General features: G+C 40.8%; 1 protein-coding gene and 1 long non-coding RNA gene across 3 annotated transcripts in view; one reads left to right on the top strand and one right to left on the bottom strand.

Annotated features, from left to right (window-relative positions):
* LOC139172663 (uncharacterized) overlaps positions 1-16,238 on the top strand; it is a 59,223-nt gene extending 42,985 nt beyond the window's left edge. Inside the window, exon 3 of the long non-coding RNA XR_011559905.1 lies at positions 16,216-16,238. This is a non-coding gene — a long non-coding RNA (uncharacterized lncRNA). The remainder of the gene's footprint in view (positions 1-16,215) is intronic.
* CDH13 (cadherin 13) overlaps positions 947-25,427 on the bottom strand; it is a 553,953-nt gene continuing 529,472 nt past the window's right edge. For both annotated transcript variants that reach the window (XM_070761895.1, XM_070761896.1), the window contains exons 12-14: positions 16,915-17,145; positions 14,248-14,463; positions 947-3,471 (exon numbers count right to left, since the gene is read on the bottom strand). In XM_070761895.1, the coding sequence (XP_070617996.1) occupies positions 3,464-3,471; positions 14,248-14,463; positions 16,915-17,145 (455 nt within the window). In that variant the 3' untranslated portion in view covers positions 947-3,463. The remainder of the gene's footprint in view (positions 3,472-14,247; positions 14,464-16,914; positions 17,146-25,427) is intronic.

Here is a 25,427-nt window from a genome sequence, read left to right on the forward strand (position 1 = left end):
AAGTCCGGTTCTCTTCAAGATGCCAAGGTTGGGAAACACTGCTTTAAATGACTATTAGTAATACAGTGATACCTCGTCTTACAAACGCCTCATCATACAAACTTTTCGAGGTACAAACCCAGGGTTTACAAATCTTTTGCCTCTTCTTAAAAACTATTTTCACCTTGCAAACCCACCGCTGCAGCTGGGATGCCCGGCCTCTGGACTTCCGTTGCCAGCAAAGCACCTGTTTTTGTGCTGCTGGGATTCTCCTGAGGCTCCCCTCCATGGGAAACCCCACCTCTGGACTTCCGTGTTTTTGTGGTGCTGCAGGGGAATCCCAGCAGGGGAATCCCAGCAGTGCAAAAACGGGCGCTTCACTGGCATCAGAAGTCCGGAGGTGGGGTTTCCCCTGGAGGGAAGCCTAAGGGGAATCCCAGCAGCACAAAAACGGGCACTTCAGCTGGCAAAAGGGGTGAATTTTGGGCTTGCACGCATAAATCGCTTTTCCATTGATTCCTATGGGAAACTTTTCACCTTAAGAACCTCGTCCCAGAACCAATTAAGTTTGTAACACAAGGTATCACTGTATTTGAGTTCAGAAGAATCTGCAAAATTATCAAGACGAAAGTTGTGATGGTACTATCAACTCTCCACCCATTATTTAATGAGCGAGGCACATCCAAAACACGAGCAGAGCTTTGATGAAATTTCTGTGGCTGTTTTGGATCACGCCTACAGATATCCACGCTGGATTTGTTGTTGGAGTCTAGTAACAATTAGAGGCCAACAGCTTCCCATTTTATTTGCAGAAAAAAAATCCCCAGAGAACAATTCTTTTCTGTTCTCCAGAACAGTGTTTCCCAACCTTGGCAACTTGAAGATATTTGGACTTCAACTCCCAGAATTCCCCAGCCAGCAAATGCTGGCTAGGGAATTCTGGGAGTTGAAGTCCAGATACCTTCAAGTTGCCAAGGTTGGGAAGCACTGCTCTAGAAGATGCCAATATTTTATTTCGATCTGGAGGAATCTGTCAACCTAGGAGTAGTTGCCTACACCAACCCTTCTCTCTCTTCACCCAATCTGACCTACAATGACTCAAGAATTCTGTTTTGTTGTGGTTTCAAGGTAAGGCTGGTCCTTTGAATATCTTAAGGCATAGACTTTCAAAGCAATTTAGCAGTTACGGTTGCAACCCTGTTGAACTTCACTTCTAAATACGATGGTGAAATGTCAGTAATTGATGGTGTGGTATTTATTATTTGTGGCCCTGTTTTCCAAGGAAATTTGGTTTCTCAGTAAGCTTCAGCATTTAAATAGCTTAAGTGCCTCCCCCAAGTTCATTCCCAACCACCCAGAAATGATTAACAAAAACCCTGACAGATTGCCTCAGCAATTAACACAAAGCAGTTCTAGCCAGTGAAATCATGTATAAAAGAGATTCTTTCAAAATGTCTGGCCCTCAGAAGGCAGAGGAGGAGGAGGAGATGGAAGAGGAGAAGAAGATGAAGATGAAGAAGAAGAAGAGGAGGAGGAGGAGGAGGAAGAAAAAGAAGAAGAAGAAAGAGAAGAAGAGGAGGAGGTGAAGGAGGAGGAGGAGGAAGAAGAAGAAGAAGAAGAAGAAGAAAGAGAAGGAGGAGAGGAGGTGAAGGAGGAGGAGAAAGAAGAGGAAGAAGAAGAAGAAGTAGAAGAAGAAGAAGAAAGAGTAATTTAACTTTAAAAAGTAATTTAATGTGAGGACAAGGAGGAAGAAAAAGAAGAAGAAAGAGAAGGAGGAGGAGGAGAAGAGGTGAAGAAGGAGGAGGAAGAAGAAGAAGAAAGAGAAGGAGGAGAAGGAGGAGGAGAGGAGGAGGAGGAGGAAGAAGAAGAAGAAGAAAGAGGAGAAGAAGAGGAGGAGGCGAAGGAGGAGGAGGAAGAAGAAGAAGAAAAAGAAGAAGAAGAAGAAAGAGAAGGAGGAGGAGAAGAGGAGGTGAAGGACAAGGAGGAAGAAGAGGAAGAAGAAGAAGAGAAGGAGGAGAAGAAGAGGAAGAGGAAGAGTAAGAAGAAGAAGAAAGAGAAGAAGAGGAGGAGGCGAAGGAGGAGGAGGAAGAAGAAGAAGACAAAGAAAAAGAAGAAAGAGAAGGAGGAGGAGAAGAGGAGGTGAAGGAGGAGGAGGAAGAAGAGGAAGAAGAGGAAGAAGAAGAAGAAGAAGAAGAAGAAGAAGAAGAAGAAGAAGAAGAAAGAGTAATTTAATGTGAGGACAAGGAGGAAGAGAAAGAGAAGGAGATAAGAAAGTCTAATCTGAGGAGGAGAAAAAGAAGGGAAAGAGGGAACATTTAATCTAGAGAGGAGGATGAAGACACACAGAAGGCAAAGAAGGTTTAATCTAGGGAGGAGGAAGAAAAAGAAATCTCCAAAGGGTGAACAGAACAGGATTTTAACATGTTTAATCTCTTGTAAAAGTTCATCTTCATATCATGCCACCCAATGGAAGATCTCCCCCCATACCAGCTGAGCTGAGCATATCAAGCTGGGCGGTACGTTTGACTCCAATCCTTGGAAATGAAATGAAAAATCAAAGAGAATGATGGCATCCTATACTATAAAACATAGGGACGTCTCTCTCTCTTCTTTCTGTCCCCCCTCTCTCTCTCTCGCTCCCTCCCTCTCTTTCTCTCACTCCCTTCCTCTCCCTCTCTCTCTTTTCCCTCTTACGTAATGCTATTGAATCAGCTGCTTCACACAATCCTCTCGTCGGATGCTCTTTCCTTTGGGTTACTCCAGTGTTTCTCAACCATGGTAACTTTAAGAGCTGCGCTGGTTGGGGAATTCTGGGAGTTGACGTCCACAGCTCTCAAAAGTTACCACGGTTGGGAAAACCCTGGCTTGAGAAACACTATTTTACACCAAGCGTGAATGCTGAGCAGAGCTACTGGTGGTCACCCATAACCCTGCTTCCATGACCCTCTGCCCCTTGGAGCCCCAAGCCTAATGTGAAAGCCATACAAAAGCTAATCCTATTGGTATATCTCTTCTCTCTCTATAAATATATATATGTACATATACATACACTCATACATATACAAATACTAACCCACAGACAATTGTTTTAAAACAGTTCAATAGCAACAAGTCGACAGAGGTGGGGAGAGGCGACAGAGTCACTGCGTAATTTGGCTCCCAGAAGACCGAGTTTTGATCGTGTCTGTTGTGTTGTTGTTGCTTTTTGCTCTCTCTTTTTTTTTCAACAAGAGGTCATCGTGTGTCCAATGCTCTTGGGGAAGGAATCCGGAGCGAGGCTGCAGCAACTTTTGTCAAATACAATCCAGTTGCTTGGGGGACGGAGCTGAAACCAAGACGGCCCTGTTTTGAAGCAATTCTGAGACTTTGGAGAAGGAGGAGTCGAAAAAGTCAGAGGCGATCATCCGTTTAGGATAGTAGGCTATATTTTTTTTTGCTTGTCACCATGGCGAAGTGATAGGCCAGCTTTCGATGTCAGGCGTTCTTACAGACCTGGGTGATGGGCAATAACATCGTTTATTAGCAAGCATACGGAGAGATTAAAGAGCATATTTATTTTATTCCCCTTCTAATCTTTAGGCACATTTATTTGGTGGCTCACTTATGACTCTAAGCAATTTACATTCAATTACCCATGTGCCAGAGCAATTCATCATAAAGATTTAAGGATAGAGAAGAAAACATCGGTAATTACATTGGCCATTTAAATTTTTTTTATTTATTTTTTTAAGGAAAAAAGCCAGGAAACAAAGAAAAATGTAACAGCTACAGATTTGAATTCCATTCTTGGATTCTCTTTGCGTTACATGATTTATAATAATAATTATTAATAATAATTTATTAGATTTGTATGCCTGCCCTCTCTGAAGACTCGGGGTGGCTCACAACAGCAATAAACAATTTGGTACAAATCCAATAATTTAAAAAACTGAAGCTAAAACCCACTTTTATTTAAAAACAGTCAATACTACTCAATCATACCACACATAAATCTTGCTAGTCAACAAGGGAATACATCAATTACCCCATGCCTGGTGACATAGGTAGGTCTTCAACTCCCTCCGGGAGTTGATTCCAGAGGGCCAGGGCCACCCCAGAGAAGGCTCTTCCCCTGGGTCACACCAGATGACATTGTTTAGTCGATGGACCTAATTTGTGAGACCTAATTGGCTGCTGGGATTCATGCATATACATGTCAGACCTGCATGGCCGATAGGGAATTTAGTGTTTAGATAGAGAACCGGTTTGGTGTGGTGGTTAAAGTACCAGGCTAGAAACTGGGAGATTGTGAGTTCTAGTCCCATCATAGGCAAAAGGCCAGTTGGTTGACCTTGGGCCAGTCACGCTCGCTGACCCCTAAGAAGAAGGCAATGGCAAACCACTTTTGCAAAATTGGCAAGTAAACTGCCAAGAGATTTGTTGTGGTTAGCTCTGGCCCAGTTCCTTCACCAAGGAATGTGGATGTGGATGTGGGGGAGACATCCACATGCTGCAGGCCTGTTTTGCTCCTGATGGAATCTGCTGACGAAGCCTCCTCTGACCAAGGAAGCGTGAGTGACAGGGAAGAGGGGAGTTTGGCAGACAGCCCAGGAGGAGATCAATCATCTGTATCATCCTTGGATTCTGAACAAGAATTAATGACACATCCACGCATGTGTAGAGTGATGCATAGGAGACAACAACTGAAGGATTATTACAAGAGAAAATGAGGCCACCTGTAGTTGGGTGAGGCTACAGATAAAAGTGCAAACTGGTGTTTTAGCCTCATGGCAGTTTATCTGATTCATTGTTTCATCAAGATCGTGGGTTTTGTGCTGTTCAAGATTGTGTGTGGACTCTCTGGATTTTAGAATTGGACTCAATTTCCCAGTTATTGGGTGAGCAATTGGATTGCATTTAACCTGTGCCTTGTGTGTACCAGAAAATCCCTTTGACATTTAAAAAGGGAGCTGTTTCTGTTTTTCTGTTTATAAAAACTTTTGGGTTTTCCTTTTATCGTGTGGTGTGTGTCTTCCTGGACTAATTACCCTGTAATTATGGGCAGTTGAGACACGCCGGCAGAATAGAGATTTATCCAGGCATTTTTTGAAAATCGGACACATCTGATCAGAAAAATAATAATAATAAAGTAATTGTTTGATAACCTTGATGGGCTGTGAGTCAAATCAAATAGAGCTTCTCTTTCAGTGAGGAATGAAGTAGATTGCAAATGCTAGTTGACAACCAATTTTTTTTTAAACTCTAAATGTTTGCAGCATTCAACATGCTGTTTTCTCCCCAAAGGATCAATAGTGAGTTTTAAGGAGAAAGATTCAAGACTTATGGGGAGAAGGGAAGGCAGACAGACAATTGGATGTTAGAAACATAGAAGCATAGAAGTCTGACGGCAGAAAAAGACTTCATGGTCCATCTAGTCAGCCCTTATACTATTTTCTGTATTTTATCTTAGGATGGATCTATGTTCATCCCAGGCATGTTTAAATTCAGTTACTGTGGATTTATCTACCATGTCTGCTGCAGGTTTGTTCCAAGGATCTACTACTCTTTCAGTAAAATAATATTTTCTCATGTTGCTTTTGATCTTTCCCCCAACTAACTTCAGATTGTGTCCCCTTGTTCTTGTGTTCACTTTCCTATTAAAAACACTTCCCTCCTGGACCTTATTTAACCCTTTAATATATTTAAATGTTTCGATCATGTCCCCCCTTTTCCTTCTGTCCTCCAGACTATACAGATTGAGTTCCTGATACGTTTTATGCTTAAGACCTTCCACCATTCTTGTAGCCCGTCTTTGGACCCGTTCAATTTTGTCGATATCTTTTTTTAGGTGAGGTCTCCAGAACTGAACACAGTATTCCAAATGTGGTCTCACCAGCATTCTATATAGCGGGATCATAATCTCCCTCTTCCTGCTTGTTATACCTCTAGCTATGCAGCCAAGCATCCTACTTGCTTTCCCTACCGCCTGACTGCACTGTTCACCCATTTTGAGACTGTCAGAAATCACTACCCCTAAATCCTTTTCTTCTGAAGTATTTGATAACACAGAACTGCCAATACAATACTCAGATTGAGGATTCCTTTTCCCCAAGTGCATTATTTTACATTTGGAAACATTAAACTGCAGTTTCCATTGCTTTGACCATTTATCTAGTAAAGCTAAATCATTTACCATATTACAGACCCCTCCAGGAATATCAACCCTATTGCACACTTTAGAGTCATCGGCAAATAGGCAAACCTTCCCTACCAAACCTGCTACTGTTTCCTGCTACTTTCTTTCTAGTCTTCCACCAAGACCTACAGGCTGATATTTCTGATTCCATCACATAGCCAAGCATCCCTAAACACTTAACATTGCCAATGCTACCAGAGCAAGGAAGAAAAGTAACCCAACCTTTCCACCAAATTGAAAACTAACCAAGATAGCGTCACATGGGAAGAAAAAAAAAGATAAACTGGGTTAGAGTAAACAAAAATGAAAAGTTGAGAGGACAGGTTTGTGATTTTTCTTTGCTTTCCCTGCCAGAAAAGAAGCCGTCAAATTTTGCCAAGTATTGTCTGTGAATTATTGGCTGATTTTAGCCAGACTCTTGTAAAAAAAATTCAGAAAACGGTTGTACAGTCGTAAGTCTGTCATAATAAGCTATTGCGAAAAGAACTACAGCCTGACACAAAACATAACTTACTTCTGTGAAATTAGAGAACATTAAATATTTTCTCTTAAATATATACGATAGAAAGTAGCAAAGTTTAATCTTTTCAAGTACAGCTTTCATGACTGAGGCTCAGTTGATAAAAAGTATTTCAAAATTGTGGTAATATTTCTGTATGATCAAGTATTTGTGTCACATAGAAACACTTATCTTCCCCAGGCATTTATTGCTATGTTTCTATCTGTGTGGAATACACAAATGGGGTTTTTAAATGTTTTTAGTTGAAATTTAGATTTGTTGTAAAAAAAAATTTTCACTTTGTTGTGAGCCGCCCCGAGTCTGCGGAGAGGGGTGGCATACAAATCTAAATAAATACAAATACAAATACATATATACATATATACATACATACACACACACACGCACACATGTATGTACATATACACACACACACACACACACAAATAATCCTAACCCTAAATGTAAATTGCTCCAAACTTGACTGCAGAAAATATAACTTCAGCAGCAGAGTGAGCAATGCCTGGAATTCACTATCTGACTCTACTACCTGTTGTTTCTTCCCTTAACCCCAAGATCTTCAACCTTAAAGTATCTACTCTTGACCTCTCCCCTTTTGGCTGAGGAATTCTGGGAGTTGAAGTCCACAAGTCTTAAAGTTGCCAAGGTTAGAGACCCCTGCTATAGATCATAGGGCATCCAATCTTGGCCACTTTTAAGACTTGTGGAACTTCAACTCCAAGAATTCCTAGGTGGCTGAAGAATTCTGGGAGTTGAAGTCCACAAGTCTTAAAGTTGCCAAGGTTAGAGACCCTTGTTATAGATCATAGGGCATCCAATCTTGGCCACTTTTAAGACTTGTGGAACTTCAACTCCCAGAATTCCTGGGTGGATGAAGAATTCTGGGAGTTGAAGCCCACAAGTCTTAAAGTTGCTAAGGTTAGAGACCCCTGTTACAGATCATAGGGCATCCAACCTTGGCCACTTTAAGACTTGTGGAACTTCAACTCCCAGAATTCCTAGGTGGCTGAAGAATTCTGGGAGTTGAAGTCCACAAGTCTTAAAGTTGTTAAGGTTAGAGACCTTTGCTATAGATCATAGGGCATTCAACTTTGGCCACTTTTAAGACTTGTGGAACTTCACCTCCCAGAATTCCTAGGTGGATGAAGAATTCTGGGAGTTGAAGTCCACAAGTCTAAAAAGAGCCAAGGGTGGACATTCATTCATTCTTTTTCTTTCTTTCTTTCTTTCTTTCTTTCTTTCTTTCTTTATTTATTTATTTATTTATTTATTTATTTATTTATTTATTTATTTATTTATTTATTTATTATTTCACTTACTTACTTACTTACTTACTTACTTACTTACTTACTTACTTACTTACTTACTTACTTACTTACTTATTAGATTTGTATGCCACCCTTCTCCATAGACTCGGGGCGGCTAACAACAATAATGAAACAACATGTAACAAATCTAATATTTAAAATAATTTTAAAAACCCTTATTTAAAAAACCCCAAACATATACACAAGCATCCATGCTGACCCCAACAGATACGTAAACCAATGCTCTCATTAATAAGACAGTTGGTAGAGTCCATTTTGTGGGATTAGGCTGTTCTGAGAACAGAAATTAAATGCTGTGCTATTTTAGGATATTTTTTATTCGAGTTCTTTGCTGGATTGGGGATGGGAGCTGCCAGAAAGGGCAAACAGTTATTGCCAATTGCCATTTCAGCTGCAAGACTGATGAAAATTAATAGGTGCTTAAATACCTGGACATCTTTGAAGCCTATTTTCAGATTCCATCCTGGCGTCTCTGTGCTTGTGTGACTCCCCTGCGCACCTGAGGCCTTTCACACTTCGTTTGACGAATTAATTTCAGTGACGGCTCTGCGCAACTTATTCCATCTCTGCACATCCAGTCTACTCCCCTCCCCCGCCTGGTCCATCTCAGGTCTTTCTGGAACCTGCAGGTGCTATTTGCTGCTTTCATTAGGATCTGGCTGAAAAGAACCCCTGCAGTCTATGGACTGCAGTGTTCTCTTACTCGCCGAAGGGACCTAGCACGCTTTCTATAATGATTCACACCCAGGTCAAAAAGATTAATGCATGTGATCCCACACATTTCAAAATGCATGCCCTTCTCCTTAGAGCAGGCTGCAAATGGACCATAATCTGCTTCAGACTACAGCCAGACAACTATTTATAGAGTAGAGTAGAGTAGAGTAGAGTAAATAGAAGAATAGAGTAGAGTAGAGTAAATAGATGAATAGAGTAGAGTAGAGTAGAGTAAATAGATGAGTAGAGTAGAGTAAATAGATGAATAGAGTAGAGTAGAGTAGAGTAAATAGATGAATAGAGTAGAGTAGAGTAGAGTAAATAGAAGAATAGAGTAAATAGATGAATAGAGTAGAGTAGAGTAAATAGATGAATAGAGTAGAGTAAATAGATGAATAGAGTAGAGTAGAGTAAATAGATGAATAGAGTAGAGTAGAGTAGAGTAAATAGAAGAATAGAGTAAATAGATGAATATAGTAGAGTAGAGTAGAGTAAATAGATGAGTAGAGTAGAGTAGAGTAGAGTAAATAGATGAATAGAGTAGAATAGAGTAAATAGATGAATAGAGTAGAGTAGAGTAAATAGATGAGTAGAGTAGAATAAATAGAAGAATAGAGTAGAGTAGAGTAGAGTAAATAGAAGAATAGAGTAGAGTAGAGTAGAGTAAATAGAAGAATAGAGTAGAGTAGAGTAAATAGAAGAATAGACTAGACTAGACTAGACTAGACTAGACTAGAATAGAATAGAATAGAATAGAATTCTTTATACATTGGACACATGTGGAATTTGTCTCTGGTGGATATATTCTCTGGCTACATGCAAGCAACAAGGGATAAATCATTCCCATAATCATAAAATACAATAAAAATAAATAATAATAATAATAATAATTTATTTGATTTGTATGCCGCCCCTCTCCGAAGACTCGGGGCGGCTCACAACACAATACACAATGTACAAATCCAATATTTTTAAAAAAATAGATTAAAACCCTTATCATAAAAATTAATCACACAACCCAAGCAAACCATACATAAATCATAGTAGCTACGGAGAATATCAACTTCCCCATGCCTGGCGACTTAGGTGGGTTTTTAGGAGCTTGCGAAAGGCAAGGAGGGTGGGGGCAGTTCTAATCTCCGGGAGGAGTTGATTCCAGAGGGCCGGGGCTGCCACAGAGAAGGCTCTTCCCCTTGGTCCCGCCAGACGGCATTGCTTAGTCGACAGGACCTGGAGAAGGCCAACTCTGTGGGACCTAACCACTCGCAGGGATTCGTGCAGCAGAAGGCGGTCCCTAAGGTATTCTGGTCCGATGCCAGAATAAGATAAAACACTCAGGGACAGTCATAGGATACTAAATAAAAGCAATCAACATAAATCATAAGATGCAAACAACCAAGTGATCCTCATAAGATGGCTAAAGCAACAGCTAACAGGAAGGAGGAGAAAGACAATAGTAATACTGCCCTACTACATGGTTTGACATCCTAGGGCATAAGACAGTGTCGTGGGATTTAATTCTTTAGCAGGGAGATGACATGGGAAGGAAAATCACCTTTGTATGTCCTTGTAGACATGACCGCAACTAGTAGAAGATAATATTTGTAGCTCAGGGTTGAACTGTGGGTCCTTGGTGCTCTTCGAGCTTCGATGTTTTCTTGCAAATATTGGACAATGAAACATTTGCAAGAAAACAACCCAGCTCAGAGAAAACACCAAGGACTCCCCAGAAAAAAAATATTTCTCAGCCTTCGTGTACAGTAGCTCTACATCTATGTGTAGAATCCATTGTGGTTTGAGATTAGCCAGACATAAATTCAAGGGTAGAGTGTTCAGCTTATCTTGGGAACTGTAGCAAAGATTGTCTAGACCAGTGTTTCCCAACCTTGGCAACTTGAAGAGATCTGGACTTCAACTCCCAAAATTCCCCAGCCAGCGAGGAGGAGGAGGAGGAGAAGAAGAAGAGGAAGAAGAAGGAAGAAGAAAGAGGAAGAAGAAGGAAGAAGAAAGAGGAAGAAGAAGAAGGAAGAAGAAGAAGAAGAAGAAGAAGAAGAAGAAGAAGAAGAAGAAGGAGAAGAAGGAGAAGAGGAAGAAGAGGAGGAGGAGGAGGAGGAGGAGGAGGAGGAGGAGGAGGAGGAGGAGGAGGAGGAGGAAGAACTTGAAGATATCCAAATGCTGTCTGGGGAATTTTGGGAGTTGAAGTCCAGATCTCTTCAAGTTGCCAAGGTTGGGAAACACTGGTGTAGAAAACAGAACCAGCCCACTAACTCCAGTTGGTTTTAGCCAAACCAGAATCAATATGGATAGAGGTAAACAAGGTGAACTGGTTCAGGAGAGTGATTCTCCAAGAAAATAAGACTCGAAAGGTGAACTAACTGAAAAAAAATACATCTGTCTAATATATAGTATTAGAGATACAGTATCATCGTTAAGGCCAGCAGCACAGCAGATACCGCCCACTTAATGATTGGCTTCCGCTCTCAAGGCACATCTGCGGCTACCAGACTGGTCAAGGTGGAGGAAAAAAACGGAGAGATAAGAAACATAATGATAACTCTTTGGGACAAGGGTACAGAGATTCCAGACAGCTCCGGAAGAAATTGCAAAAGGAGCTCTGTGTTCCCAAAGAGGTGATTTCTGATCCATTTGATATGCTTGTGATTTATTGGAAAAGAAACGTAATGGGATTAAGAACTGATGAAAAAAGGAAGGAAGGAAGAGAAAAACGAAAAGAGAAAGGAAAGAAAAAGAAAGAGAAAGAAAAACAGAGAAAAGAGAGAGAGAAAGAAAACTAGGGAAAGAAAAGGAAAGAAGGAAAGAGAGAGAGAGAAAGAAAGAAAAGAAAGAAGGAAGGAAAAAAGAAAAGAGAGAAAGGAAAGAAAAAGAAAGAAAAACAGAGAAAAGAGAGAGAGAAAGAGAAAGAGAAAAAGAGGGAAAGGGAAGGAAGGAAAGAGAGAGAAAGAAAAGAAAGAAGGAAGGAAGGAAGGGAAAAAAGAAAAGAGAGAAAGGAAAGAAAGAAAAACAGAAAAGAGAGAGAGAAAGAGAAAAAGAGGGAAAGGAAAGGAAGGAAGGAAAGAGAGAGAGAAAGAAAAGAAAGAAGGGAGGGAGGAAAAAAAGAAAAGAGAGAAAGGAAAGAAAGAAAGAAAAACAGAGAAAAGAGAGAGAGAAAGAGAAAAAGAGGGAAAGGGAAGGAAGGAAAGAGAGAGAAAGAAAAGAAAGAAGGAAGGAAGGGAAAAAAGAAAAGAGAGAAAAGAAAGAAAAACAGAAAAGAGAGAGAGAAAGAGAAAAAGAGGGAAAGGAAAGGAAGGAAGGAAAGAGAGAGAGAAAGAAAAGAAAGGGAGGGAGGAAAAAAAAGAAAAGAGAGAAAGGAAAGAAAGAGAAAGAAAAACAGAGAAAAGAGTGAGAGAAAGAGAAAGAGAAAAAGAGGGAAAGGAAAGGAAGGAAAGAGAGAGAGAGAAAGAAAAGAAAGAAGGATGGAAGAAAGAAAGAAAGAAAGAAAGAAAAATCCAGAGGAAAAGAAAAGAGAGAGAGAGATAAAAGAAAGAAAAGAAAAATCCAACCACAAATCATTTCGGTGACTTACTGAAGAGGCACATGTTCCAATCTTAGAGAAGATAATTGCCTCATTTAAATGATAATATGTTTTGTCTTACCAAAGTGGTTGCTCATGGCTGTATACTCAGATTGTAAAATGTGCACACACGAATGTAGAAGTGAGAACAAGCAAAAATATATTAAAAAAACCCACCGCCCCTCCCTCTCTTTTACTCTACCTCCCACACAGAAGGGCACTTGTGAAACCTAATCATCAAAAGAGCCAAGGCAGACAACGGAATGGGTTTCACTAAATTGCCAGTGCAGCAAAAAAAATAAAAAATAAAAATTTAAGCCTATAACTTTGCCCAAAGCGATGGCGACAGCTCATCTGTTCAATACACGCAAAAGCTCTTGTAGTAGGTTCCCCCCCCCCTTTTTTAATGGCATCATAATCTTTGATTATTCCTAGGAATATTTGGTCTGCGAGAGACATTGCTGGGAAGTTAATGGCGGTTGGAAAAAAAATAAGGGAAGTTCAGCGCATGGAAGAAAGAAACTCCAGATGTGGAGTTGGCAAATTTTGGCAGGGTAGCACAAAAAACAAAACACCCCATACCCCAAAACTAAATTGCTTAGCTAGTTCTCTGGCTTGAATCTCTTAACGCTTTCTTCTGGAACTCACTAATTATATCTGTAGAAAATCTGCAGACATTAGAGCTCTCTTTAGCTGTTATTGCTTCAGCTTTTTCCAGTGGACTCAGCACTGACGGAACTTTGGGCTAATGGGCCCCATTAGATGATGCTAGCAGAAAGTTCTCCTTCTCCTCCTTCTCTACTCCTCCTCCTCTTCTGCTCCTTCTCTTTTTCTCCTCCTCAACTCCTTCACTTTCTTTACCGCTCCTCCTCCTTCTCCTTCCTTCCTCCCTCCCTCCCTCCCTCACTTCCTTCCTTCCTTCCTTTCTTCCTTCTTTCCTCCCTCACTTCCTCCCTCCCACCCACCCTCCCTTCCTCCCTCCCTCCCTTCGTTCCTACCTTTTCCTTCTTTCGTCCCTCCAACCGTCTCTCCCCTCATGCTCCCTTCTTCCTTCCTTCCTTCCTTCCTCCCTCCCTCACTTCCTCCCTCCCTTCCTTCCTCCCTCCCTCCCTCCCTCACTTCCTTCCTTTCTTCCTTCTTTCCACCCTTCAACCGTCTCGCCCCTCCTCCTACCTTTTCCTTCCTCCCTCCCTTCAACTGTCTCACCCCTCCTTCTACATTTTCCTTCCTTCCTTCCTTCCTTCCTTCCTTCCTTCCTTCTTCCGCTCTGTTTGAAAAATGTCCTGCTTTTTTTTCTCCCAACCAGTCCCCTTGGGAAGAGGCTGGAGGGAGGGGATTCTGGGCTCTCGGCTGCTGCCTCGCCCTCCCTGTCCCTAACCCAGCTTGGCTGGAGGTCTCTGCAGGGAGGAAGAAAGAGCGAGAGAGCCCACCGAGGTTAAGGGGAGCCGGAGCGGGGGCAGGTGAGGCGCACACTTGCTGAGGGGTGGCACTGGGCAAAACTTCGGTTGCCTCGGCACTTCTGGAGGCAGCGGCTAGCCCAAGGGCGACGTCCAGGTGCTTCTCTCCAGGCTACACGCAGTCCGTCCGGGCACAGCAAAAACAGCTTCCCACGCTCCATGGAGGCCCTCTGGAGGCCGGAAACAACCTGTTTCCCAACTTCTGGTGGGCCCAGTAGGCTTGTGTTTCACCCTCCCCAGGCTCCAAAGGCTTTCTTGGAGCTGGGGGGAGAGTAAAAACGCCCTCCCCCATCCCACAGGAGGCTCTCTGGAAGCCAAAAACTCCCTCCCAAGGAGCCAAAAACCAGCTGGACGATTTTTGTGCGTTGGAGCTGACCTAGGGCAGCAGCTCACGTGCCAGCAAATATGGCTCTGCGTGCCATCTGTGGCATCTGTGCCATAGGTTTGCCATCACTGGCTTAGGGCAACCTCACTATATAATTTGAAGCTATCGGACAACTTACAGCATAAACTGAAGAGCCAGAGGAAGATCAGAACTGTGCTGGTGTGAAATGTAGGAGAACCGCTACAGTCAACTTTGTATTTCGTGCAGGAGCACACTTGGATTTTCAGTTCCGTACTGTTAGTTAGAGGAGGCGTTCCAGAATCCGTCACCATGATGGGGATGACATAATTGGCCTTCTTCAAATTTGGGGGCACGGCAATTTGGCTGTGGGTATCTGCAGGAAATAAGGAAGTTATATTTAGGGTGGACATAAGAACATAAAAAGAGCCATGGTGAATCAGGCCAAAGCCCATCGAGTCCAGCATTCTGTGTCACACAGTGGCCCACCAATTATCCATGGGGATCTTGAGAAGAAAGAGAAGGCAAGACCCTCCCTTTCCCTGGACCCCCAACAAATGAGACCCAAGGGAATCCTGCCTGCTTCAACCAACATAGAGGCAGCACATGGATATCCGTTTCAATAGCCACCGATACACTTGGCATCCATGAATCTGTCTAATCCTGCCTTGAAGCTATCAAAGCTGACAGCTGTCACGACCTCTTCTGGAAGTGAATTCCATAAACCAACGACCCTCTGGGTGAAGAAATATTTCCCTTGATTTGTCCTCACTTTCTTACCTATGAGTTTTAGGGAGTGCCCCCTCGTCCTAGTATTGTGTGATAGAGAAAAGGTTTTTTCTCTATCCACCTTTTCTATCCCATGCAGGATTTTATACACTTCGATCAAGTGAGGCTTTAAATCTTGCAGAAGTGTTTTTCAAACTTGGCAACTTTTAAGAGGGATGGACTACAACTTCCAGAATTCCCCAGCCAGCATATTGCCAAGTTTGAAATGAAAAAAAATAATAAAATAAAATATAAACCCTGCTGTAGTGGAACAGTTAAAAAAAATCAGCTACAAGACAGGTGGTCCAGAAGTCATGCATTATCCCAGCCAAGGAAAATTTTAGCACACCCCTTAGTGCCAACTCCTCTTTTATTTGCAATAGGAGGATAATAATATTGCCTTATCATAAAATGTTGGTTTAGGGTTTATAGGTAGATGGGACCCATGAAACACTGCGAGTGCTTAACACAGCCATGAAAGTGTCCACAGAGAGCCCTCTTTTCCATCTGTCTTTCTGTATGCATTAGGACTTCTAAGAAGTTTGCACAAGACCCATAAAATGCACATTGAGGATAGGTTGAACTTCCAGCTCTGTGCAAATTGTGCACAAGTTTCAGACCTTTGCAAAAATCAGAGGCTGCTTAGCTATCTCTTTTTCTCGTTACAATATGCTTTCCATCCTGAGTCTTTTTTCTTGCCTAAAAGCATGTGTTTTTTTTAATCCCAAATGATCTCTTGTTTAAATTTAAAAGGATTTAAATTATAGTACAGAAAAGGAAAACCACTGAAGTTGTGGGCATAAGAGCAGAACATCCTTTTCAGTGGTCATCAAGCACCAGGTCTTCCTAAAGAATTCTGGGAGTTGAAGTCCACCCATCTTAAAACATGGCGGCTGTAGAATTCTGGGAGTTGAAGTCCACCCATCTTAAAACATGGCGGCTGAAGAATTCTGGGAATTGAAGTCCACCCATCTTAAAACATGCCGGCTGAAGAATTCTGGGAGTTGAAGTCCACCCATCTTAAAACATGCCGGCTGTAGAATTCTGGGAGATGAAGTCCACCCATCTTAAAACATGCCGGCTGTAGAATTCTGGGAGTTGAAGTCCACCCATCTTTCTGGAGATATTCTATATAATGTTCTGTCTTCCCACCAATGAATGTTTTTTTAAATGAATTAATGAATAAATGAATAAATAAATAAATAAATAAATAAATAAATAAATAAATAAATAAATAAATATATTTTTTTAAAAAAGAACTGTTGGAGATCATAGCATCTTCTGGCAGAGATGAGTTATTTTGATGATTTGGGCAAATTGAATGTTCCAATGTTCATTTCTGAATTTCTCAATTTTACAGAAAAGTGGTATCTTTGAATGAAGCAGGACACGGACCCTCCTCAATAAGAAGTACGCAAAAGAGTTTATATTATATCACCTATTCAAAAGATTGGCACTAAGGAATCGTGAATTAGACCACTGTTTCTTAACTTCCTCAACTTGAAGGTATGTGGACTTCATCTCCCAGAATTCCTCCAGCAAAGATGTTGGCTGCAGAAATTGGGGAGTTGAATCCATACATCTTCAAAATGCCAAAGATTGAATTAAATTCAATTGAAAAGCAAAGCATTAGACAAATTGGATTATATGTAAAATTGTCAGGCAATGGATGTTCAATAGGAAAACAAATGGGTATATTCTTGTTTTTTATAGAATGAGATAGAATTTAGGTGGACCAGGCTAACAATTGAATGTATTTGGTCTGGGCTGCGTGCAGAGTAGGGTCAAAATGATGACCGTGAGGATGGAATTGAAGTTCCATCTGCTCCTTAGGTGTGTCACATGCAGGTGGAACTTCATTTGCAACATCATGGAAAACATCTTGGTTTTGTGGATGTTTTGTGGCGTGCCACCACCTTCAAGGAGGTTTTGTGGGCCTCCTTGAAGGTGGTGGCTCACACAGATGGTACCCAGCCTGATTTATACATGCAGAGAGAAGGACAACTATAAGAGAAGGATGAGACAAGCCTGAAAGTTTGGCTGTTTCTAATGGACTTACTGTTAATTCTGGTAATCTTCCATACTTTATCTTGACCTGATTGCTTGCTCAACTCAAATTTGAAGGGCTCTTGATTGGGGTGAATGTCTTTATCTAAGGCACCAAAGACAACTTTCACATCCTTTGCTTCTTCACAGACGCTGGCTACCATTGGGTAAAGAGAAGGGGCGTTGTCGTTCACATCCTCCAAAATAATCTCCAATGTTCCTGTACCTGTAGCTGGAGGGCTACCTGCAGGAAAAGCAGAAGGTATTTACAAAGGCTCCGTTTTATATGCATTGCATTTCCCTGTAGGATATGATCAAGGCACTCGTGCATCAAGGCAATAGATGTATTAAGGTTTCATAACAGAGAGGGAAAAGGAATATATACACACAAGAATCAATTGGATGTCCTATCTGCAATTCCAGAGTATTCTTTCTTTGATGATCAATGTCTATTTCAATCAATCAATTAATCAACCAACCAATCAATCAATCAATCAATCATAAAAATGGAGAATGACCATCTTGTGAATCAGAATTGGAAGACCAAGTTGTCTCCTCTGGGATAAACCTTATTTCCCAGGACGTAAGTGGCGAATTCAAACAAATGGCTCCAAACTAGCTGCCAATATTTTATTTATTTTATTTATTTATTAGATTTGTATGCCGCCCCTCTCTGTAGACTCGGGGCGGCTAACAACAATAATAAAACAGCATTAAATATGTTAAAGGGTTATATAAGGTTCAGGATGGAAGTGTTTTTAATAGGAAAGTGAACACAAGAACAAGGGGACACAATCTGAAGTTAGTTGGGGGAAAGATCAAAAGCAACATGAGAAAATATTATTTCACTGAAAGAGTAGTAGATCCTTGGAACACACTTCCAGCAGACGTGGTTGGTAAATCCACAGTAACTGAATTTAAACATGCCTGGGATAAACATAGATCCATCCTAAGATAAAATACAGGAAATAGTATAAGGGCAGACGAGATGGACCATGAGGTCTTTTTCTGCCGTCAGTCTTCTATGTTTCTATATGACAAATCTAATATTTAAAATAACTAAGAAACCCTTATTAAAAACCAAACATACACACAAACATACCATGCATAAATTGTAAAGGCCTAGGGGGAAAGGATATCTCAGTTCCCCCATGCCTGACGACAGAGGTGGGTTTTAAGGAGCTTACAAAAGGCAAGGAGGGTGGGGGCAATTCTGATCTCTGGGGGGAGCTGGTTCCAGAGGGCCGGGGCCGCCACAGAGAAGGCTTTTTCCCTGGGTCCCACCAATCGACATTGTTTTGTCGACAGGACCCGGAGAAGGCCAACTCTGTGGGGCCTAACTGGTTGCTGGAATTCGTGCGTATAAAGCTGGACTTATAACCAGGTTCTCTAGTAGATAGGAGTCTTTTGAACATTATAACACAGCAGATATGGGAAATAACACCCTGTCTCTTGAATGATGTTCCCTATGCTTAACCATCAACTCTTGTCTTCTCTTCTCTTCTCCTCTCCTCTCCTCTCCTCTCCTCTCCTCTACTCTACTCTACTCTTTTGTATTAGGAATCAGTCAAGGGACTAAAGAAGCTCTCTGCTGCAGAGAACTACAGGGATAATCCTGACATACAATCATTCAGTTAGCAACCACTTGAAGACATAAAGGCCTAGAAAAAAAGTGACTTATATTGTGACCGATCCTCATCCTTCTGACTGTTCCTGCTTTTCCATAGTCACATGATCAAAATCCAGGGGCTTGGCAACCCGCCGGGCTCCTGGGGTCATGTGATCACTAGATGCTACCTTCCGAATTGGCTTCTGTCAAGTCAGATTCACTGAAACACTGCGTGAATCTTTCAAGTGGAATTATTTGCTTTAACAACCCTGGTTACAAAAAATATACCTTGTAAACTGGGCAAGACTCACTTAAAAACCACCTTGGTTAGTGTTGTGGTTCAGCCTGAGGCTGCTCAGGGACCGGCTGTGTCTCTGCTGGCTCCATGCCCGGAGGAGGATGACAGCGAAGAGGAGGGGGCTGAACAGTCGGACGGGGGAGAGGAAAATCAGGAATGGGATGAAGGAGAACAGCATGAGAGTCCCGGGGGGGGGGGGGGGGGCTCTCCCCAGCCAGTAGTTTGGAGTCATTAGGTGATGAAGCTCAAGCCGTCATTGACATGCAACAGAGAAGGTCAGATCAAAGAAAGGAGCAATTAAAGAAGTATTATCAGCACTGAATTAGGAACAGCTGGGTTTGGGTGTGGTCCTCCTTAGCAGGGTTTAAAAGGCAGGCAAGCCCTTGAAGCCATGTGGAGTGTTATCAGTTTGGAGTTGCATTATCCTGTCTTGTTTCTCAGCGTCTCTGTTCCTGGCTTGTGACCCAGCAGCTTTGGAAGACCCGTGGGAGGTGTAGGTCTGCTATCTACAGCCTCGGCTTGGCAGCAAGAATCCTGTATTGCTGCATGGACTTTTGCCTTCGTGGATATATCTGAAGATACAGCATTTTCCTGTTTCTAAGGACATTTTCTGTTACCTGTGTTTTTCTTGAATTTTATAAAACTGCCTTTGCCTTTTACCAGTGTGTCTGACTTCTCTTTTTGGGTTGGTATTGGCTTCTGGAGTGACCCAGACAGAACAGTTAGTAATGGAAATTCTGGTCCCAGTTGTAAGTTGAGGACTACCTGTAACCTGCTACCTGATTGGCCTCACTGTTAGCTTTATTTAAAACCACAGTAGTGCTTTAAAAACTTTCTGAGTTATGCTTTTGAGAGCAGAATCAAGGCCAGGACTTTCCTCTGTTTAGATTGACAGGTGGTAATAACGTCTTGTTCCTTTCCAAAGTTGACCTAGGTATCTCATCTACAGGTGAAAATGTGATTTCTCCCTGTTCTTTTTTCTTTCTTTCTCTCTCTCTCGCACACCATCTGTGTTTTCAGTAGCATCTGCTCCCAAAATGAAACTGTAAAGCCAGCAACAACAAACCACATATTTGCTTCTGGTAATTACTAGCGGTTTGTAATGATCCTTCCCTTCCAAACAAAGGAGGAGCATTATTATTTCATGTTACTCCGAGGGATATGCAGGAATTCTCATTCTGTGATTCCGTCAAGAACTTCCTGATTCATGTCATACTCTTTTCCCTCCCACTCCTCCATGCCTGTTAAGCCAGATGGAATCCAGATTTCCCTGGGATTTTTAAGAGAAATAAAAACAACCCTAGAAAGGGGTTCCTGCCTGAGGAGGAATGGAATCAAGCCCTGCCTTGCAAACTTGTAAAAAGGCAACAAGACTTTAACCAGATTAATGGAATAACAGAGTTGGAAGGGACTTTGTAGGTCTTCTAGTCCACCAGGGCACCAGTGTGCCTTTCGTCCCCTGTCCAATTGTCTCTCCTTATCTCATTTATCTTTTCTTCCTTTCAAATATGTTCACCTATACTTTTATATCTTTTCTTCTATTATTTTCTTTACTTATATTATTACATACCTTTCTCTTCAACGTGTATTATGTATTGGACTAACTAACTAACTAACTAACTAACTAACTAACTAACTAACTAACTAACTAACTAACTAAATAGACAGACAGACAGACAGATAACTAACTAACTAACTAACTAACTAACTAACTAACTAACTAACTCTCTGCAGGAGACCTTATGTCACTCTGGACATGCAATTGTCTAATCTTTATGTCAAGGTTCCAGGTAACAGCTGAACTAGAAACATAGAAGACTGATGGCAGAAAAAGACCTCATGGTCCATCTAGTCTGCCCTTAGACTATTTCCTGTATTTTATCTATGGATGGATATATGTTTACCCCAGGCATGTTTAAATTCAGTTCCTGTGGATTTATCTACCACGTCTGCTGGAAGTTTGTTCCAAGGATCTACTACTCTTTCAGTAAAATAATATTTTCTCACGTTGCTTCTGATCTTTCCCCCAACTAACTTCAGATTGTGTCCCCTTCTGATTTCTCACCAACCTCTGCACTGGCTTGACACCCTGTGTGTTGTATAGCTACAGAAAAGCTACACATAATGGTGGAACGGGGGCTGGAATTACCAACCCCAACAGATTCTATCTCTCCAAAACCATTCAGCCAGCATGACTTTAGGAAACTGGATAGAAAGAAAAATTGATATATAAAAAAATTAAATTAAGAGAAAACACGATCGGAAACAAATTCATGGTTGCAGAATGATGAATGATCCCAAGGGTTATATTTCATTCATTTCAGACCAATAAACACACCACCAAGATGCAATTTCTACAGTCTCTCTGCATGTTTTTTTTTATCCTAGTATCTGATCTCCAGGGACAACAGTCTCCATTCTTATTAATAAAAATGGAAATTATTATTCAGTTAAGGCTAAACTAATTGAATTTTCAAAAAGGCCATGGCCATTCTTTTTCCTTTTGTTTTTCTTTCTTTTTTCTTTTTTGATATATTATTAAGCTGAGTCAGGAAGGAGAAATGAATGAAAAGCCAACAGAATACTTGAAATATAGAAACATAGAAGACTGACGGCAGAAAAAGACCTCATGGTCCATCTAGTCTGCCCTTATACTATTTCCTGTATTTTATCTTACAATGGATATATGTTTCTCCCAGGCATGTTTAAATTCAGTTACTGTGGATTTACCAACCATGTCTGCTGGAAGTTTGTTCCAAGGATCTACTACTCTTTCAGTAACATAATATTTTCTCATGTTGCTTTTGATCTTTCCCCCAACTAACTTCAGATTGTGTCCCCTTGTTCTTGTGTTCACTTTCCTATTAAAAACACTTCCCTCCTGAACCTTATTTAACCCTTTAACATATTTAAATGTTTCGATCTTGTCCCCCCTTTTCCTTCTGTCCTCCAGACTATACAGATTGAGTCCATGAAGTCTTTCCTGATACGTTTTATACTTAAGACCTTTCACCTTTTTTTTTTTTGCAAATCTTTTTATTGTTTTATAGATACATATATCACAATTTGTTTATACAGTTTACAGGTCTTATCCAACTTTTTTACCGGTTACAGTTGTTATATGGATAATATTAACTTAATACTATGCAATGCAAAACAGGGTAAAAACATTCACCATTCTTGTAACCCGTCTTTGGACCCGTTCAATTTTGTCAATATCTTTTTGTAGGTGAGGTCTCCCGAACTGAACACAGTATTATTCCAAATGTGGTCTCACCAGCGCTCTATATAAGGGGATCACAATCTCCCTCTTCCTGCTTGTTATACCTCTAGCTATGCAGCCAAGCATCCTACTTGCTTTTCCTACCGCCCGACCACACTGCTCACCCATTTTGAGACTGTCAGAAATCACTACCCCTAAATCCTTCTCTTCTGAAGTTTTTGCTAACACAGAACTGCCAATGCAATATGAGCAGAAAAATCAGGTTTGGGGGACCCTTAATTAAAACACCATCTTTACACTGGAGTATATTGTTTGCCAAGCATCATCTTCTAGTAAGTCACCATTTTTCTGACTCTCTCTCTCTCTGCTCTTTCAAAATTAAGAACTGGCAGCGTTTGGAAATGGGAACTCGGGGCTCCCTGGTTAATGCAGTTTTAATTTGGTCTCTCTCCGCCCGTGTTTTAAGCATCTTCCCGCTACTACCGACACAATGAGGGACAGAAAATTGCCTCTTGCCCATTGGAGCGATGCTGTATTATTTATACTTGTCTATTATTTATAACCAATTACACGCCATACAGCAGGATTTCTAAAAGAAAAACAAGCAAATGTCAAGGTTGTAAGCCGAAACTGGTTAACAACTTTAAATGGAGAGGAAAAAAAAGCACTGAAAAGAGAAAGCCAGAAATAAACAGACCCCCATCAAGGCTGAATTGACATCCCCCCCCCAAGAGAAGCCTTCAGAGTGATATTATTCATCTCTTCTCAAGGTATAAAAATAGAAGGACTCAATAGCCATCCCCTTCCCTAAGAGGATTTGTTAAGTACACAGACAACAGATTAATCAAATTGACAAAAAGAAAGATTGCATAGAGCCACTGCCTTATCTCCTCAAGGAAGGGAGGGCTGTCACCCGAGTAAAGAATCAATACCGGCTTGTTAGAGAAACTCAAGCATGATGGTTGTCTGCACATGCCTGGGTTTGGTTGTGTTTTTGTTTTACAATATCAGCAGCGGATTTTGACTGACGCTCTCGTTTCTTCCTAGATACTGCAATTTTCGGAGTATACGGCACACCTTTTTCATCCCTAAAAGAGGCTGATAATTTGGGTGAGTCTTATACTCTGAATGTAGCTTTTTTTTCAGCCCTAACTAGCTGCTAATGATCTTCCCAGCTTTTACCTTGCAGGCTCATTGTTACTCTCTGCGAAGAATGTTTTCCAAGCTCTAAATCTTTGAAGGTTTTTTCCCCCATTATTTTAACTTGCTCTGAATAAGTTTCTTTGCAGCCCTAACCAGGTGCTAACAATGTTCTCAGCTCCTACTTACTTTCTTTCTTTCTTTCTTTCTTTCTTTCTTTCTTTCTTTCTTTCTCTTTCTCTCTCTTCCTTTCTTTCTTTCTTTCTCTCTCTCTACCTACCTATCTACCTACCTATCTTATCTATCCATCTATCTATCTATCTATCTATCTATCTTATCTATCTATCTATCTATTCATCCATCTATATCTGTCTGTCTGTCTGTCTGTCTGTCTGTCTGTCTGTCTATCTATCTTATCTATCTATCTATCTATCTATCTATCTTTCCTATCTATCTATCTATCTATCTATCTATCTATCTATCTATCTATCTATCTATCTATCTATCTTATCTATCTATCTTATCTATCTATCTATCTATCTATCTATCTATCTATCTATCTATCTATCTATCTATCTTATCTATCTATCTATCTATCTATCTATCTATCTATCTATCTATCCATCCATCCATCCATCCATCCATCCATCCATCCATCCATCCATCCATCCATCCTATCTATCTATCTATCTGGATTTGTATGCCACCCCGCTCCGAGGACTCAGAACTGATAATTTGAGTGTGTCTTATACTCTGAATGTAGCTTTTCCCCCAGCCCTAACTAGCTGCTAACGATCTTCCCAGCTTTTACCTTGCAGGCTCTTTCATTGTTACTCTCTGTGAAGAATGTTTTTCAAGCTCTAAGTCTTTGCAGGGGTTTTTCCATTGCTCTACTTGCTTCGAATGTCACGTGCTTCCAGTGTTGGAGCAACCTAGAACTTCTCTGTAGTTCTAGATTGCTTCTCTCCTTGATTAGTTTCCACCCATTGCTTCTTGTCCTGCCTTCAGGTGCTTTGGAGAATAGTTTGATTAACTCCCTCCTCTTTGTGACAGTCCCTGAGATACTGAAAGACTGCTATCATGTCGCAATCCTAGTCATTTCATTTAAACTATGGAAAAATGGTGAGAGAGGATAGAGATCCTTCACAGTTGGGTTAGCTGACATACAGTATAGACATTTTCATGAGCTTATCAATTCTTAAAGCTTATCTTGTTTAAAAGTTGATGCCATATACCAGATGATACTGAGATCTCTGCATTTTACTGAAAATCGGTGTAACTGTAATATAGAAACATAGAAGACTGACGGCAGAAAAAGACCTCATGATCCATCTAGTCTGCCCTTATACTATTTCCTGTATTTTTATCTTAGGATGGATCTATGTTTATCCCAGGCATGTTTAAATTCAGTTACCAACCCTGTCTGCTGGAAGTTTGTTCCAAGGATCTACTACTCTTTCAGTAAAATAATATTTTCTCATGTTGCTTTTGATCTTTCCCCCAACTAACTTCAGATTGTGTCCCCTTGTTCTTGTGTTCACTTTCCTATTAAAAAAACTTCCCTCCTGAACTTATTTAACCCTTTGACATATTTAAATGTTTCGATCATGTCCCCCCTTTTCCTTCTGTCCTCCAGACTATACAGATTGAGTTCATTAAGTCTTTCCTGATACATTTTATGCTGAAGACCTTCCACCATATATTTGTTTCTTTTGCAAGATAAAACTAAGCCAGGTAACCCTTTGCTTTTCTGCTCCCCTCTTGTCAACAATTCTTTTATTCTAAACTTTAGAAAAGACCAAGCTGCTCTTTAAAATCACAATCTGTTTCCACATTGGAGTAATTTGTATTTCAAAATGCCAGGCTCTTATCTCAGAGCTGTAAATGGGTGACATCCATCTCAAACCCAGTTTGTTGCAAAATTAATTTTTTTTCTCTGGATCTGCGGCTTACAGGGATTAACGAAAGCAATATTTTCCCTGCAATTTATATTTTGACTAAATATGATATGTAAAGGATGAACATTCCATTTATTTTTCTCTCTTCAATTAATACAGCAATTAAAATAAAGGGTGTAAAAGAACTTAATTGGGTTGCTATGGCTACTAATTACCCAATTTCTTTCCAAACCATGTGTTTTAGGTGGAATCAATCTGCGATAATTTAATTTCAGGCATCATGATGTCTATAAACAGGTTAAAGCATATGGCAAGATCGTTTTTAACTGAACTGCTAAGACAATTTTCATTTTACTTG

Source organism: Erythrolamprus reginae, chromosome 9 (genome assembly GCF_031021105.1).
Source record: "Erythrolamprus reginae isolate rEryReg1 chromosome 9, rEryReg1.hap1, whole genome shotgun sequence".
NCBI classification, from domain to species: Eukaryota; Metazoa; Chordata; class Lepidosauria; order Squamata; family Dipsadidae; genus Erythrolamprus; species Erythrolamprus reginae.